The sequence below is a fragment of the Callorhinchus milii genome, unplaced genomic scaffold, assembly GCF_018977255.1.
Source record: "Callorhinchus milii isolate IMCB2004 unplaced genomic scaffold, IMCB_Cmil_1.0 Scaffold1, whole genome shotgun sequence".
NCBI lineage: Eukaryota > Metazoa > Chordata > Chondrichthyes > Chimaeriformes > Callorhinchidae > Callorhinchus > Callorhinchus milii.
This window is the reverse complement of record NW_024704742.1, coordinates 104,941,344-104,957,024: the sequence shown is the minus strand read 5'-3', so window position 1 is coordinate 104,957,024 and position 15,681 is coordinate 104,941,344. Positions and strand designations below refer to the sequence as shown.

General features: G+C 42.8%; 1 protein-coding gene across 1 annotated transcript in view; it reads left to right on the top strand.

The window, feature by feature from the left end:
* man2a1 (mannosidase, alpha, class 2A, member 1) overlaps positions 1 to 15,681 on the top strand; it is a 122,762-nt gene that overhangs the window by 22,186 nt on the left and 84,895 nt on the right. The window contains exon 3 of the mRNA XM_042333961.1: positions 8,416 to 8,587. Coding sequence (XP_042189895.1) covers positions 8,416 to 8,587 — 172 coding nt within the window. The remainder of the gene's footprint in view (positions 1 to 8,415; positions 8,588 to 15,681) is intronic.

The following is a 15,681-nucleotide window of genomic DNA, read 5'->3' as shown; positions in this document are numbered from 1 at the left end:
TTTTTAGTAAGGTTTCTGGGGATGTTTTTGCACTGAGTTGGTGCAAAACTTTCCCTGCTTGATAATAATAATAATTTAATAATCATAATCCTTACATTTGATTATAATGCCTTTCACATCAGGACAAAGTCTCAAAGCACTTCATAGAATATACTGTAAAGTGGAGTGACTGTATTTTGTAGACAAATGCAGCAACAAATTTGTATACAAACAGCCATGAAGACGACTAATTTTACTTGGGGGAACTGTTGGCCACAACACCGGAGGATCTCACCTTCAACACTGCAGCACACCCCATCATTGTATTGAAGTGTCAGCCTAGGTGTTTGAGTTCAAAGTTCCGACATGCGGCTTGATCCCACAACATCTGATTCAGAAGAGAGAGTGCTATCAACTGAGCAAAGCTGATCTTTAGGGTGATAAATAACCAATGGCAAATGATTTCTTCTTGACCCTGACTTTAATGCAACAAAATTGAATCGGGCTGAATCGGCATTGGACAGAATTGTGGTAAACTATTATGGTTAAGAGGCCAGTTATTAATACTTAACCCCTCAAAAACAGTTTGCCAGAATGCCTGGAGATGGGAGGCGGAGGATTTACCATCATTTCTGCTGTAAATCCACCAACCTTTTTCCTTCAAGGTCGATAGAATTATCAGAAAATCTCTTTAGGAAGCTGTGTTAGATCAAATTTTGCATTCAGGCAGTTTATAGATCTCAGTCCAGTCTTCTCTTGCTAATAGAAGGCTCAAATCTTACTCCCAGATCTATTCAGGCTTTCACGTCTAATAATAATCCCTCCAAAACAAAACAATAATAAATTGGTCATTTTCAATCCACGACTGTGGGACACTGCTAAGCGCAATTGGCTGCCGCGTTTCGCCCACAAATATATAGTCAATTCACTTTACAGCATATTCTGTGAAGCGCTTTGAGATGTCTAGAAGACGTGAAAAGCGCTATATCAAATGCAAGGATTATTATTACATTGTCAGGTGTGTCATACAGTTGAGTTAGAGGGAGGCGATATGACAAGTTTGTTATAATAACAATGATCCTTACATTTAATATAGCACCTTTATCATTCATTGAAATGCTTTAAAATGCTTCATAGGATTTACTGTAAAAGTGACTATTTTGTGGACACATGTTGCACAAACAGCCATGAAGTGAGTGAGCAATTTAATCTGGAAGATTTTTGACCAGGACACTAGAAGAAACTCTTTTCAAATAGTGCCATGGGATCTTTTATGTGTACCTGAACTGGGAGGTGGGTCCTCACTCGAACATCTCATCTGAAGGACAGCACCTCCAACAACACAGCACTCGCCCAGCACAATATAGGAGTGTTAGCTGAGACTGTGTCCTGATGTGGGGCTTGAACCTAAAACCTTTTGACAGAACTCTGGGTAATACAGTAGGGCCCTGTACATAGTTTCAGATTTGAAGGTAGCAGAAGAAATTCCTATTGTGTAACCTAAAATTATAAATTAGTCTAACACTCCGCTCGCCTGACTTCTCAATTCCTCTCCACAGAATTTGCAGTCAATCTAATATTCTGATGCCTGTTTCTTCTCCCACTCTAGGCTCCGAAAACGCATCACCATCATTCTTGCTTGGCTTCACTGACTCCCCATCCCCTAGTAAATCGAATTCAACATCCTTGTCCTCCCTTTTAAATGCCTCCATGGCTTTGCGCTAACCAATTTGGAGACCCTACTTCTCTTAAAAGTCCTTCTGCTCAGCCAGCACAGGACTGCTTCATGTCACTTGCCTAATCCGCCCAACCAAATGCGGTTGAGCTTTCAGCTATTCTATCTCTGTTCTCAAGAACTGCATCCGGAAGTCACTTCACCTTGCCTTTTCTCTCCCTACCTTCACAACACTTCTTAAGACTTTTTTTTGACTGTGCTTTCGGCCACCTTCCCCTCACCCTCTAGTTTTCCCTCCCCACCCAGCTCCAATTTGGTCTCCTAGTCCACTATGTATTGTGTTCAGAGATATCTTCCTGATTTCTGAATTGTTTCACTGGTGTTGCATAAACTATTTCCTACGCCAAACAAGTAGCATGGTCCAGGATCCTGCCAACCCCAGTTATTTTGTCCCAACATTCAGTAAATAAGGTGGTCCCTAGAACTGCACACAGTATTCCAACTGCAGTGGCATCAGTTATTTATAAAGTGGCAGGATTACCCCCTCTATTTCGGCTCAATGTTGCCCTTTTAAACATCTGTTTTGCCTTATTCACTGCTATTGAGCACTATTGCAATAGCTTCAATTATTGTGAATCAGGATCTCCAGGTGCTTTTCATTTTCTGTACAGAATATTTTCTTACCATTTAAATAATAGTCCCTTCCTGGATTTTTTGTGAAGCACTTTGCATTTCTCTACATTAAAATTAATTTGCCATTGATTTCCCCAATTTCCAAGATTGTTGAAGTTGCAGCAGGACGAAGCCTTGGGCAAGTTTCCTTGCTCCACACACCTGATAATAATCCGTCAAGGAAAAAAAACAATAATAATTTGATTACTCAATCCATGACTGTTTGTGGGACACTGCTGTGCACAATTGGCAGCCACGTTTCGCCAACAAATATACAGTCAATTTACTTTACAGTATATTCTGTGAAGCGATTTGAGACATTTCGAAGACATGAAAAGCACTGTATCAAATGCAAGGATTATTTTTTATAAGTCCTCTTGTAAACTATCCTGTTCATATTTGCAGTCTACCACCTTCATTAGCTTTGTGTCATATGCATATCTAGCCACTGTGCTTGTGACTCCTAATTCCTGGTGGTTTATGAAGATGTTAAATAAGAGATCCCAAACAGACCCCTGTGAAACTCCAGTGGTAACATTCTCCCAGCCTGATGACATTTTGTGTACCACCAGCATTTTTGGTACTCTCGGTCAACCAATTACGTATCGGTTGCAAGATACAGCTTCTGATTCCCGCTTTCTTTATTTTCAGTACCAGCCTTTCATGAGTAACTGTATCAGAGGCCTTACTGAAATCCAGATATACAACATGCCCTGCCTTACCCTTATTAAGCTTGTTTGACACACAGTCAAAGAAAACCAGTAAATTAGTTTGGCAGGATCTCCTCTTCATAAACCCATATTGGCTATCTTTCATAATTGTATAACTGTCCAGATGCTCCATGATCTTATTTTTAATGAGTCTCCATAACTTTACCCACAACGGACATCAAACTCACTTGTTTGTAGTGTCCTGGGTCACTTTTGCTACCATTTTTAAAAATAGGAGTAACATCTGCCTTTCTCCAGTCCCCCGGCACATTTCTAGTATCCAGTGATTTCTGAAAGATTTGTTCCATAGTTGCTGCAATTTCCTCGCTTAGTTCCTTAATGATCCATGTATGCAATTTATCCGGCCCTTGGGATTTGTTTACCTTACGTTTGCACAGTTGTTCAGCAACCGTGATAGTGATATGTATATTGTCGCAACTTCGCTCTGCAACACCACTTGAGTTTTCTTTCCAGATCCAATAAATTTCTCATCTCCTCCTTACTAAAAACTGAGGCAAAACGACTTATTTAGTACTTCTGCAGCTTGTGTAACATAATTAGTCATATCCACACCCAACTCCACCTTCACTGGCCTTATTCCATCTCTTTTTCTTTTAATGTAACTGAAAACCTGACCAGTTTCAATGAGGGTTGGATATGACTTTTGGAGGCTGCTCTCTATATCAAAGGTGGAACAGCACATAACTTGTACTGCGACCCATTGGGAATCTGTCTGATGTATTTCACAGGATGTTCACTGTACAGACAAACCTGTTTATATAAAATCTATTGGTTCAAACATTATCTTTTAATAGAAGATGCTCTGGAATTAATTTCAAAAGATTGGCAAGATTTACTTTCAGTGCTGTCTGTGTAGCTCATCAGCCAAGTCAGATGTTGAGTATTAATTTCTTCCTTGAATTCGATCTGGTTTTTCATTTACCAACAAATGCACAATGGTTCAGATTAATGCTGATACTAATCCTCTTTTGGCAAGTTGACATAATAGTACAAAAGTGTTATTGTAGAAAATATTCAAGGCAATAGTTGACACGCTCTATTTTACCATTAACCAAGCAGTTTAGTTTGCAGATTTAAATTGTAGCATTATCTACAGTAGAGCACCAATAATTTTGTACATAAATGGAATACTTCCAATATAGCAATGAGTATGTTCTACCAGTCAGTCATTGTTGTTCATGAATGAGATCTTCGTCCTCACCTTTAAGGCCATCCATGGCCTTACCCCCTCCTACCTCTCTGACCTACTGACTCCCTACGAGTCTGCCCGCTCCCTCCGTTCATTGGGCTCCGGCCTGTTCCATGTCTCCTGCCTGACCCGCCCTACCATCGGTGGCCGGACGTTCAGCCTCTCTGCCCATCCATCCCACGGTCTCTTCACATCGCTTCCTCCCTTGCCTCCTTCAAGGCCGGTCTCAAGAACTTTCTCTTCGACCGTGCCTTTGGTCTCCCTTCCACCTCACTGCCTTCCCTCACCCCTACACCACCAACCACCTCCCCCATGCTCGGGCCCCGACACCTGACTGTTCAGCGCTTTGGGACATCCTCCCGACGTGAAAGGCGCTCTATAAATGTAAATTTGTTGTTGTTGTAAGCTGAGCTGAGCCTCCAGTTGGAAGATCAGATAAAAGGTTCAATCAATTAATGAAATTAAAGAAATTAGGAAAATATCTATCAATTTATTTAATGTAATGAACAATCCTTGTATGTGAATAAACATAATATGTTCCTTAAGCGCAGTTTCTTGTTTTTTTCTTATTTTTAAATTAAGAGCAATATTTTTTATATTTATAAAGTGTTTTTCATGTGGGTGGAATCTCAAAATAATTCACACAGTTGGTGGGAGCTCTTAGGAGGGTGGAAGGGGAAAGGTGACGGAAAGCACAGTCGAAAGGTTAAGTCTTGAGACTTCTTTAACGTATTAATACTATTAACCAGTCTCTCTCCTCAGGATCAGACCCACTCCCCCTCAAAATCGCCGTCAGCACCACCCTCTTTAAAAAAAACGTACGCTCGATCCCTCCAACCTCGGTCACTACTGCCCTTTCTCAAACCTGCCCTTCCTGGCCAAAGCTCAGGAATGCGTTGTTGCCAACTAACTGCGCACACCTCTCCCTCCACACCCTACTCAAACCCCTCCAGTCTAGTTTCCGCCCTACCCACAGTACAGAGACAGCACTCGTGAAAGTCACAAATAATATTCTTTCTGTCTCTGACCAGGGCTCCCTCTGCCTCCTTGTACTCCTGGCCAACTTTGGCGCGTTCGACACAGTCGATCACACCATCCTCCTCCACTGCTTATCCTCCATCATTCACCTCAGTGGGACCACACTCGCTTGGTTCGAGTCTTATCTTACAAATCACCAGCATTACATTTCTGCAAATGGCTTTTCTTCACACTTCCACCCGGTCACCTGCGGGGTACCCCGATGATCCATCCTTGGCCCCCATCTCTTCCTCATCTATATGCTCCCTCTCGGTGATGTCATCCGTACACATGGGGTTAACTTCCACATGTATGTGGATGACACTCAACTCTACTTTTCCACCTCCAGCTGCGACCCCCAGTCCCCTGATGTTCTGTCAGCTTGTCTGTCGGACAGCAAGAGCTGGATGAGTGCAAATTTCCTGCAGTTAAACCTCAATAAGACGGAAGCCATACTCTTTGGCTCCCGTTGACGTCTTCTGTCCCATAGTTCCGACCTCCTCAACCAACCTGACCTGTCCGAATTCATGCACAACTTAGGCATCAGGTTCGATCCCCAGTTATCCTTCCACCCCCACATCCGGTCCCTGATCAGCACCGCTTCTTCCACCTCCACCACATTGCCCGTCTCCGACAATACCTCATCCCAAAAGCTGCCGAACCCCTGGTCCATGCCTTTGTCACCTCTCGGCTGGACTACTCTCACGCCCTCCTCGCCAGTCTCCCCTACTCCACTATTCACAAAATCCAGCTCATTCAAAACTCCGCCGCCTGCATTCTCACCCACACCGAACTTCATACCCCGATTACTCCAGTCCTTGCCAAACTCCACTGGCTCAGACAGAGTGGATCGACTTCAAGATCCTTACTCTAATGTTCAAATCCCTCCATTCCTTGGCATCCCCCTATCTCTCTAACCTCCTCTCGCCACAGCAGTACCCGCTGCCTCCGCTTTACTGGGTCCAGCCTCCTCCGTGTCCCTCGAATCGTTCGCCTCGACCCCTCCTTCCCCATCTTCAGGTCACGCCTGAAGACCTTCCTCTTTGACCGTGTCTACGGTCACCTTCCCCCTCCCACTGCCTTGGCCTTGGGTTCCGCCATTGTTAAGCGACCTGAGAAGCCACCCGGCAAGGAGGACGCTATATAAACGCAAGTTGTTGTTCTTAATTTCCTCACAGTGGAGAAAAGAGGAGGATGAGAATGTAGGAAGGCGTATTTAGAGTTACAGGAAAGGAGGAAACCTTGGAAGAGCCATAGTGTATCAATAAAATAGAGAAAGGATAGAAAAAGGAGTGATAGAGGAGTGAAGAAAAAGGGTAGAGGTGAGAGAAGCATTATCTGTCAGACAATGAGTTCTTTTTGTATTCTGATCTGGAGCGGAAGAGCTTCCTCAAAAACTGAAACAGTATTCAATAATAATAATCCTTGCATTTAATATAGAGCCTTATCACGTCATTGAGACGTCTCAAAGGATTTCACAGAATATATTGTAAAGTGGATTGACTGTATTTTGTGGGCGAAATTCAATCTATTCAAGTATTGAGCATGTAGAGCGTTAAGAGTTATTGAAGAATAAATAAGTGTTTGTCAGAAAAGAGGAAGCCAAGCTGCTTGGAGTCAGATTTAGTGATAGAGGAGATATAAGCATTCCATTGAGATCGGAGGAGATAATAAGACCAAGAATGTTGATGGATGAAGAAAGATGAATAGTAAAACCATCAAAGAGGTAAGATGTGGTGGCCATTGATTAGGACTTATGGGAGACGAACAGAAACTGCCTTTGAAGTACACAAAGAAACTAGATTTTCATTATCCCATTGATGGTGATTTATCTATTGCAAGAGGAATGAAGGACATTTGCACTGATGGTGAGCAATCTGAAGGAAACTAATAAGGGGTGGAGGCCATTAATGTGAAGAAGAAACAAAGTGGGAGAGGGAAAACAATCCCTGAGGAACTCTTGGGCTGATGGAAAAGAGGCAGAAAATGAATGACTAACTGAAGCACTGATAACAACAACAACAACAAGATTACATTTGTATAGCACCTTTCACATCGGGAGGACGTCCTAAGGGGCTGGACAGTGTACAGCATTTCAGACCCGAGCAGGGATCGGGGGGGGGAGAAGGGAGGGGAGGGGAAGTATAGTGGCTGCTGGCATGGTTGAAGAGGAGTGTTTTGAGGTGGGACTTGAAGGAGGCTAAGGAGTGGTCGAGGTGGAGTGATTGGGGATGGAATTCCAGAGGTTGGGGGCAGAGTGGCTGAAGGCTCTCCCGCCAATGGTGGGGCAGGTGATACGGGGGATGTGGAGCAGGCCAGAGCCGGCTGAGCGGAGGGAGTGGGCAGGTTGGTAGGGGGTTAGGAGGTCACAGAGGTAGGGTGAGGCGAGGCCATGGGGGGCTTTGCAGGTGATTAGGAAGGAAATAAAATTGCCATGAATATAATAATCCTTGCATTTTATATAGCGCCTTACCATGTCTTCGAGATGTCTCAGAAAGCGCTTCACAAAATATCCTGTCCAGTGAATTGACTTTATATGTTGTAGGCAAACTGAGTAAATAAATTGGTCACTCAAACTGTTTGTGGGACACTGCTGTGCACAATTGGCTGCCGCGTTTTGCCCACAAAATGTACAGTCAATTCACTTTACAGTATATTTGGTGAAGCACTTTAGACGTCTTGAAGACATGATAAGGTGTTATATCAAATGCAAGGATTATTATTAATTGGTGAATGACCATATGATAAATTCTTTACACATTCATGGTGCAAAATCCTACACATAGGTGTGATGATTATCAGTGGAGCAGCTATGCAAATTTTGTATTGGAGTGGATGGATAATTTGATTATAACTTGTACACTTTGGCATGTCCCGATGTAAGGTGGTAATTTGAAGGGTTGGAGACATCACATTTTTAGGGCTAGGATAAACAAATAATTTTTTAAGAAGGAAAGGTGAACTTTGAAATACAAGTCTCAAGAATCAGAGGGATATCAACATGACTACTGTATTTTAAAATGTTAAGTGTAATAGTAATAATAATTCTTGCATTTCATATAATATGAGATGCTTATGGTTTATGGAGTCATGGAAGATATTGAAATTAATACATTTTATAATAATGCCACATTATTATTGATTGTTGCCAGGTTGGTTGAAAACATTTGATGACTACTACAGAGATCAGACGCAGCATATCCTAAATAACATGGTGGTGAAGCTACAGGAAGATATTCGTAGGAGGTTTATGTGGACTGAGATTTCGTACTTCTCCAAATGGTGGGACAGCATAGATAGCCAAAAGAAAGATGCTGTCAAAAGGTTTGTACTTTTGCAAAATATTTTCCTACTGTAATGATAATAGAGCATGACTAAAATCATTAATTAATATTAAAGTGTTCCAAAGCTAGCAATTCTAATCAGGATCTCGGTTTGGGTGATATCTGTACCAACCGATATTGTTGCTGAATGTTTAACCCATCAAATATGATTTTCATGTTTGTGCATTGCACCTAGTGGAATGTCCACTAATGTTTCCTTGGGAACAGAGATGCCTAAAGCAGTGCTAAAATACAAGTAAATAGGTTGAATACTAGATGTGTTCCATTGGTGTCTTGGTTGAACATACCTACTGAATAGTAAATGATGATTGCCTGAGAGTTCACAATTCCATTTAAAAAAAAGTAACATGCACAATGATAGAGATAGTGTCTGGTTTAATCCTTGCATTTGATATACAGGTCTTATCACGTTGTTGAGACATTCTCGAAGCATTTCACAGGGTAAATTGTAGAGTGGATTGACTGTTTATTTTGAGGGTGAAACAGTTTATCGATACAACTTCTGTGGCTCTTCCCTGTCAAAAAATATACTGAATCAAACAGGTTACTCATTGTCCCATCTACAGTATATACCCTATAACCTGATCCTATCTGAATCCCTCTGTGTATTGTGATGCGATTTTGAAATGTGCGATTGGTCTATTAAAAAATCACTTAAGATGATATAAACCAAAAACCTATCCTGTATTTCTTCAAGAAATGTATTTTTTAGAAATCAACTGACAGATACAGATAGTTGAAAATTCATGTGTCTTTCAGCAAAAATCCGTAAACGCCATTTAACTTTCCTATGTTTTTCCATTATTATATTAGAATATAATGGATACCTAGAAGGATTTATGTGGTATAATTTTCTAAACAAAAAGATTCCTGACTATTTACAATCTTTATAGTAATAATAATAATAACCTTCATATCCTACTTTCCTACTCAAATTCAGACAGCAACTTGGAAATCACTTGATGGAATTTGTTTGAAATATCTTTTTTAATTTTTGGAAGGACTTTTTGTTCTTTATTCTGCAAACAGTAATTGACACACTTCATATCCTTGTTTCACAGTGTTGTTCTCATGAGAGAAATGATGTGCAGTTGAGTACTGAAATTGTTTATAATAAAGGATCATAGAGCCATATATATATAAGTAGGAGGTCATTTACTCCCCTCTTATACTTAAATTCCCAGCAGAATGATAGTTTGTGTAATATAAAAACAGACCCCATGATAACAAACTTTGTTATTAATATAACCCGCAAAATACTGCAGATGCCGGAAATCTGAAACAAAAAGCTAGGTGGGAAAGTAAGCTGTAAGGAGGACACAAGGTGGATGCAAAGGGATATAGACAGGTTAAGTAAGTGGGCAAGAAGGTGGCAGATGGAGTATAATGTGGGGAAGTGTGAAGTTGTTCATCTAGGTAGAAAAAATAGAAAAGCCGATTATTTTCTAGAGGGGGAGAGACTAGATAGTGTTAGTGTGCAGAGGAATTTGGGTGTCCTTGTACACCAGTCACAGAAAGTTAGTAGGCACGTACAGCAACTAGGAAGGCTAATGGCATGTTAGCGTTTATTGCAAAGGGGATAGAGTACAAGAGTAGGAAAGTCTTACTGCAATTGTATAGGGCCTTGGTGAGACCGCACCTGGAATATTGTGTGCAGTTTTGGTCTCCTTATGTAAGAAAGGATATACTCGCCTTAGAGGGGGTACAACGTGGGTTTACTAGTTTGGTTCCTGGGATGAGGGGATTGACCTGCGAGGAGAGGTTGATTAGACTAGGCCTATATGCTCCAGAATATAGAAGAATTAGGGGTGATCTTATAGAAACCTATAAGATTCTTATGGGTATATCTTAAGATATCGACCACGCTATCCTACTCCACCGCTTGTCCTCCCACCTCAACCTTCAAGGCACTGTCCTTGAATGGTTTAGGTCGTACCTTTCTCACCGTCTTCACTTTGTCTCAACGAATGGCTTCTCCTCCACCCCCCGTACTGTCTCATGTGGTGTCCCTCAGGGCTCTGTCCTCGGTCCCCTCCTCTTCACCCTCTATATGCTCCCCCTCGGTGACATCATCCGCAGACATGGAGTTAACTTCCACATGTATGCGGATGACACCCAACTCTACCTTTCCTCCTCTACTCTCAACTCCACGACCACCGATGTCCTGACAGCTTCCTGTCCGACATCGAGTCCTGGACGAGAGACAACTTTCTTCAGCTCAACGTGCGAAAAACCGAGGCCCTCCTGATTGGCTCACGTCAGCGCCTCCGCACCTCAGGCGCTGACACCATCAGCATCCAAGGCTGCACTCTCCACCTCTCAAAGCCAGTCAGGAACCTCGGCGTTTTGTTCGACCCTGAGCTGTCCTTTCTCCCTCACATCCGCACCACAACTGGCACCGCCTTCCATCACCTTCGGAACATCGCCAGACTACGGCACTACCTCACCCCTCACGCTGCTGAAACCCTGGTCCACGCCTTTGTCACCTCAAGGCTGGACTATGGGAACTCTCTCCTCGCCGGCCTTCCCGACACCTCCCTCCACAAGCTGCAGGTCATTCAGAACTCTGCAGCTCGTGTACTGTCCCGCACCAGGCTTCGGGACCACATCACTCCCACCCTCGCTCGCCTCCACTGGCTCCCCATCCCCCAGAGGATCGAATTCAAGATCCTCATCCTCACCTACAAGGCCATTCACGGCCTTGCTCCCTCCTACCTCTCCAACCTACTATCCCCCTATCTACCTGCCCGTACCCTCCGTTCCTCTGGCTCCGGTCTGCTCCACGTCCCCCGCCCCAACCGCCCTATCATCGGTTGTCGGGCCTTCAGCCTCTCAGCCCCCAGGCTCTGGAACTCCATCCCCCAGTGCCTTCGCCGCTTCCTCCCTTTCCTCCTTCAAGGCCGGTCTCAAAACCTTTCTCTTTGACCGTGCCTTCAGCTCCTCTCTCGACTCTCTTCCCCCTCCTCGCTCCCTCCCTTCCCTCCCCTCACCCTGACCATTTCCCCCTCCTTGCTCCCTCCCTCCCCTCACCCTGACCATTTCCCCCCTGCTCGGGTCATGACCCAACTGTGCAGCGCCTTGGGACGTCCTCCTGACGTGAAAGGCGCTTTATAAATGGAATCTTGTTGTTGTTGTTGTTGTCTTGACAGGGAAGATAGTGTGAGACTGTTTCCACTGGTTGGAGAATCTAAAACTAGGGGTTATAGTCTCTGGATTAAAGGTCAGCCCTTTAGAACTGAGTTGAGAAAACATTTCTTCACTCAGAGGGTAGTGAATTTTTGGAATTCTCTACCCCAGAAGGCTGTGGATGCTCAGTCATCGAACATATTCAAGACTTAGATCGATAGATTTTTAAAAACTAAAGGTATTAAGGGATATGGGGATAGGGCGGGTAAAGGCAATTAGGTTAGAAGATCAGCCAAGATCTTATTAAATGGCGGGGCAGGCTTGAGGGACAGAATGGCCTACTGCTCCTTTTTCTTATGTTCTTATGTAAAACAGAAGTCGCTGTGAACTCTCGGGTCATAGACCCGAAACGTTAATTCACTTTCCTTTCTCCATAGATACTGCCTGACCTGCTGAGTATTCCCAGTGACTTCTGTTTTTGTGTTATTAATATGGCTGCCATCACTTACTGCGTGATGAGCATGTGTGCTATGTGCAGGAAGGGTTGCCAGCATCACTTCCTGTCTAGGTATAGTCAGAGGCCACTCAAACCAATCTACCGCCCTAGGCAAAACTTCAGTATGGCGCCCTCCTCCAATCCCCTCTCACCTGGTTACACCCATCTTCAACATAAAAAGCTTCTATCGCCTATGACCACATCATCACAAACATTGGTCATGGTATCAGTATCAATGACAATTTGCCTGAACCACTTTGTTGCTACTTTTGTGCCTTTTATTTGCCTGCCTTTAATCCAGGCGCTTCCTGAGAGACGCAACTAAACTAAGCGGCTAACCAGCACAGTGATTGAACCCAGCCAAGCAGTCCTGTAGCTTAGTGGTTAGATCACTCGCCTCACAAGTGAGGGGACCTGGGTTCAATTCCCGGGGCAGTGCGAAACGTTAGACAAGTTTCCTTACTCCACACACCTCTGTTTACCTAGCTGAAAGGAGGAAACCGGTTGTTAGTTGATTGATTGGCGGATCGGTTTTCCGGGCGTAATAATCCCTTCAAAAAAGTAAAAATAATAATAGTATAATATAAATAAAATAATAATAATAATTTGATCACTCAATCTATGACTGTTTGTGGGACACTGCTATGTGCAATTGGCTGCTGCGTTTCGCCCACAGAATATACAGTCAATTCACTTTACAGTATATTCTGTGAAGCGCTTTGAGATGTCTTGGAATACGTGATAATGCGCTATATCAAATGCAAGGATTATTATTATTATTGAATTGTTCATATTAAAAGGAAAGTACTTTCAGTGTATAGAGAATAAATCCATTAACTGAATACCTCTTTATGGTAGTTGCATGAATGGATCTGTGAACTAATTTTATTGCACTAAAAAAAGACTGAAAAAGAATACCAGACAGAAAGATTGGCACTATTCACTGTTGTGGAAAATATTTTTATTGCAATGAACATTAATACTCTCGCAATGGAAAATAATTCAGTTCTCCCGTATCCAGTACCTTTGTCATGTTCAATAATAATAATCCTTAAATTTGACAGAACTCCTTTTCACAAAAGGGGGATGTCTTTAAAGTGTAGTGACTGTGTCTAAGTGAACAGGGCAATTTGCACTGTCTAAAAGTCTTACAGTCTTGAGAGAATATTATTTAAAGGTGTATAAAATTTTAAATGGGTTTGAAAAAGTAAACCCAGGTCAATACTTTAGGATCCATCAAGACAATAGAACAAGGGAACGAGCTGGGGTGGTAAATATCGGGAGCCAATCACAGGGGCACTATCTTTTCCCGATTTCCCATATAGCCAGTCGGACCCTGTAGTTGCCACTTTACTTTTTTGGTTCTTTCCAGTTCATGTTTTGTCTTCCTCCCCCCAAAAGACACAAATATTTTTGTGATATACTTATTATAGCTTCTTATAGACACAATCACATTTACAGAATGCCTACTCAATGAACTATGGATTAAATTGAAGGATTAAATACATTTTAGAATTAGAATTTGAACCGAAGCTCATTTTTCAAAATTGTAAAGAATTGTAATTTCATGCATTTATTACAAGTAAATGAATTCCCTTTGCATTAATTAGAGTGCACTGATGTTTAACTCCTTAAAATTACTGTTGTCAGCTTTATTATGTAGGAAAACAAAGATACCAGGAAGATTAGAGGCAATTTTATATGGTTGTTTTAATAGTTCAATAAAACATAATGATGCGTCAATATGCTATGAATTGTGATATTTGCTCACTCGTTGGTGTCCAATTATCTCCTGTCTCTTGCAATAATAGTGTTCAGCAGCGTTTGTCAGGTGGTAGAGCTTTTCGAATGACTCAAATGAACTGTTCATAATGAGTTTATCACGAACAAGACCTGTGGGTAGTCAAAATGCTTTATTTAACCATCCCACGTTCAATTCAGAATTGAAATCATGTGAATAAATCACAGGCAGACATTTTTAACCTGTAAATGTGAGGGACATGTTACAATTTGCCAGAAGCACTGTATATTCTTTACAAAAATAGGACAATTGATCCTTATCCTATTCTATTTTTAACAAATCAATCTGTGCTTATGGAGTGGCTTGTGCTGCAATTTGTACTTTTCTGTTTCATAGTATGAATAAGTCATGGCTTTTTTGAGTGATTATTCTAAATTTAGTCCTGTTGGTGAAGATTGGGATCTATTTAAATTGATACAGCTGCTACTGTCAATCTTCCTTCGTTGGCTTTCAGGCAATCTGAACCTGCTCTCAGGAACTCTATCCTGGAGTCTCTGCGATTTGCTCACCCTTTCCCCTCGTCTCAAGACGTACCTTTTTAACCATGCTTTCAGTTATCTTTTCCCTCCAAACCCTCTTCGACTCCCACCCCCAGCTGGGGTGCCCAGCCATCTCCCAATGTGGAAAGCCCTATATATTGTATTGTACCATCCATTAACATTTGGTTCTTCTATCCAGAGCAGGTCTGAGTTAGCTGGGTGGAGAACTGAGCAGAAGAGTGGGGTAGGAGACGGTCACAGAGATAGGGAGGTGTAATGGCATGATGAAATTTATAGGTGCAGATGAGGAATTTAACGGCTGCTAGAGTCCATTCAAGGACTACCTACCCTTCCTTGCTAAAGTCCTGGAACGCATTGTTGCAGGTCAACTTCGGTCACACCTCCTCCTCCATTCTCTCCTCGAGCCCCTGCAGTCTGGATTTTGCCCTGCCCACAGCCCAGAGACAGTACTTGTCAAAGTCACAAACTACATTCTCTCAATCTGTGACCAGGGCTATCTCTGCCTCCTTGTCCTCTTGGATCTCACTGCCGTGTTCGACACAGTTGACCACACCATCCTCCATCACTGCCTCTCCTCCCTCATCCACCTTAGTGAGAATCCACTCACATGGTTCGAGTCCTACTTAACTAACTGCCTCCACTTAATCTCGGCAAATGGTTTCTCCACCAGCCCCTGCCCGGTCACCTGCAGGGAATCCCAGGTTCCATCCTTGACCCTCTTCTTTTCCTCATCTATATGCTCCCTCTGGGCGATGTCATCCACAGACACTTGGTAAACTTCCACATGTGTGCGGATGACACACAAATCTACTCTTGCAGTACCAACTCCAGACCTGCCAATGTTCTATCAGCTTGTCGGGCAGACATCAGGGCCTGGATGAGTGCAAACATCCTGCAGCTGAATGGATAAGACGGAAGCCATACTCCTTGGCTCCCGTCACCGTCTTCACTCCTGCGGATCTGAACTCCTTAACCTTCCCTGGGCTCTTCGTTAGACTCACCAAACCAGTGTGCAATCTAGGCGTTGGTTCGACCTCCAGCTGTCCTTCCTCCTCTACATCCAGTCCCTGACCAGGACCACCTTCTTCCACCTCCACCACATTGCCTTACAGTTCTTAAAAAGAAACCAGCTTCCAAATCAAGACCTGTAT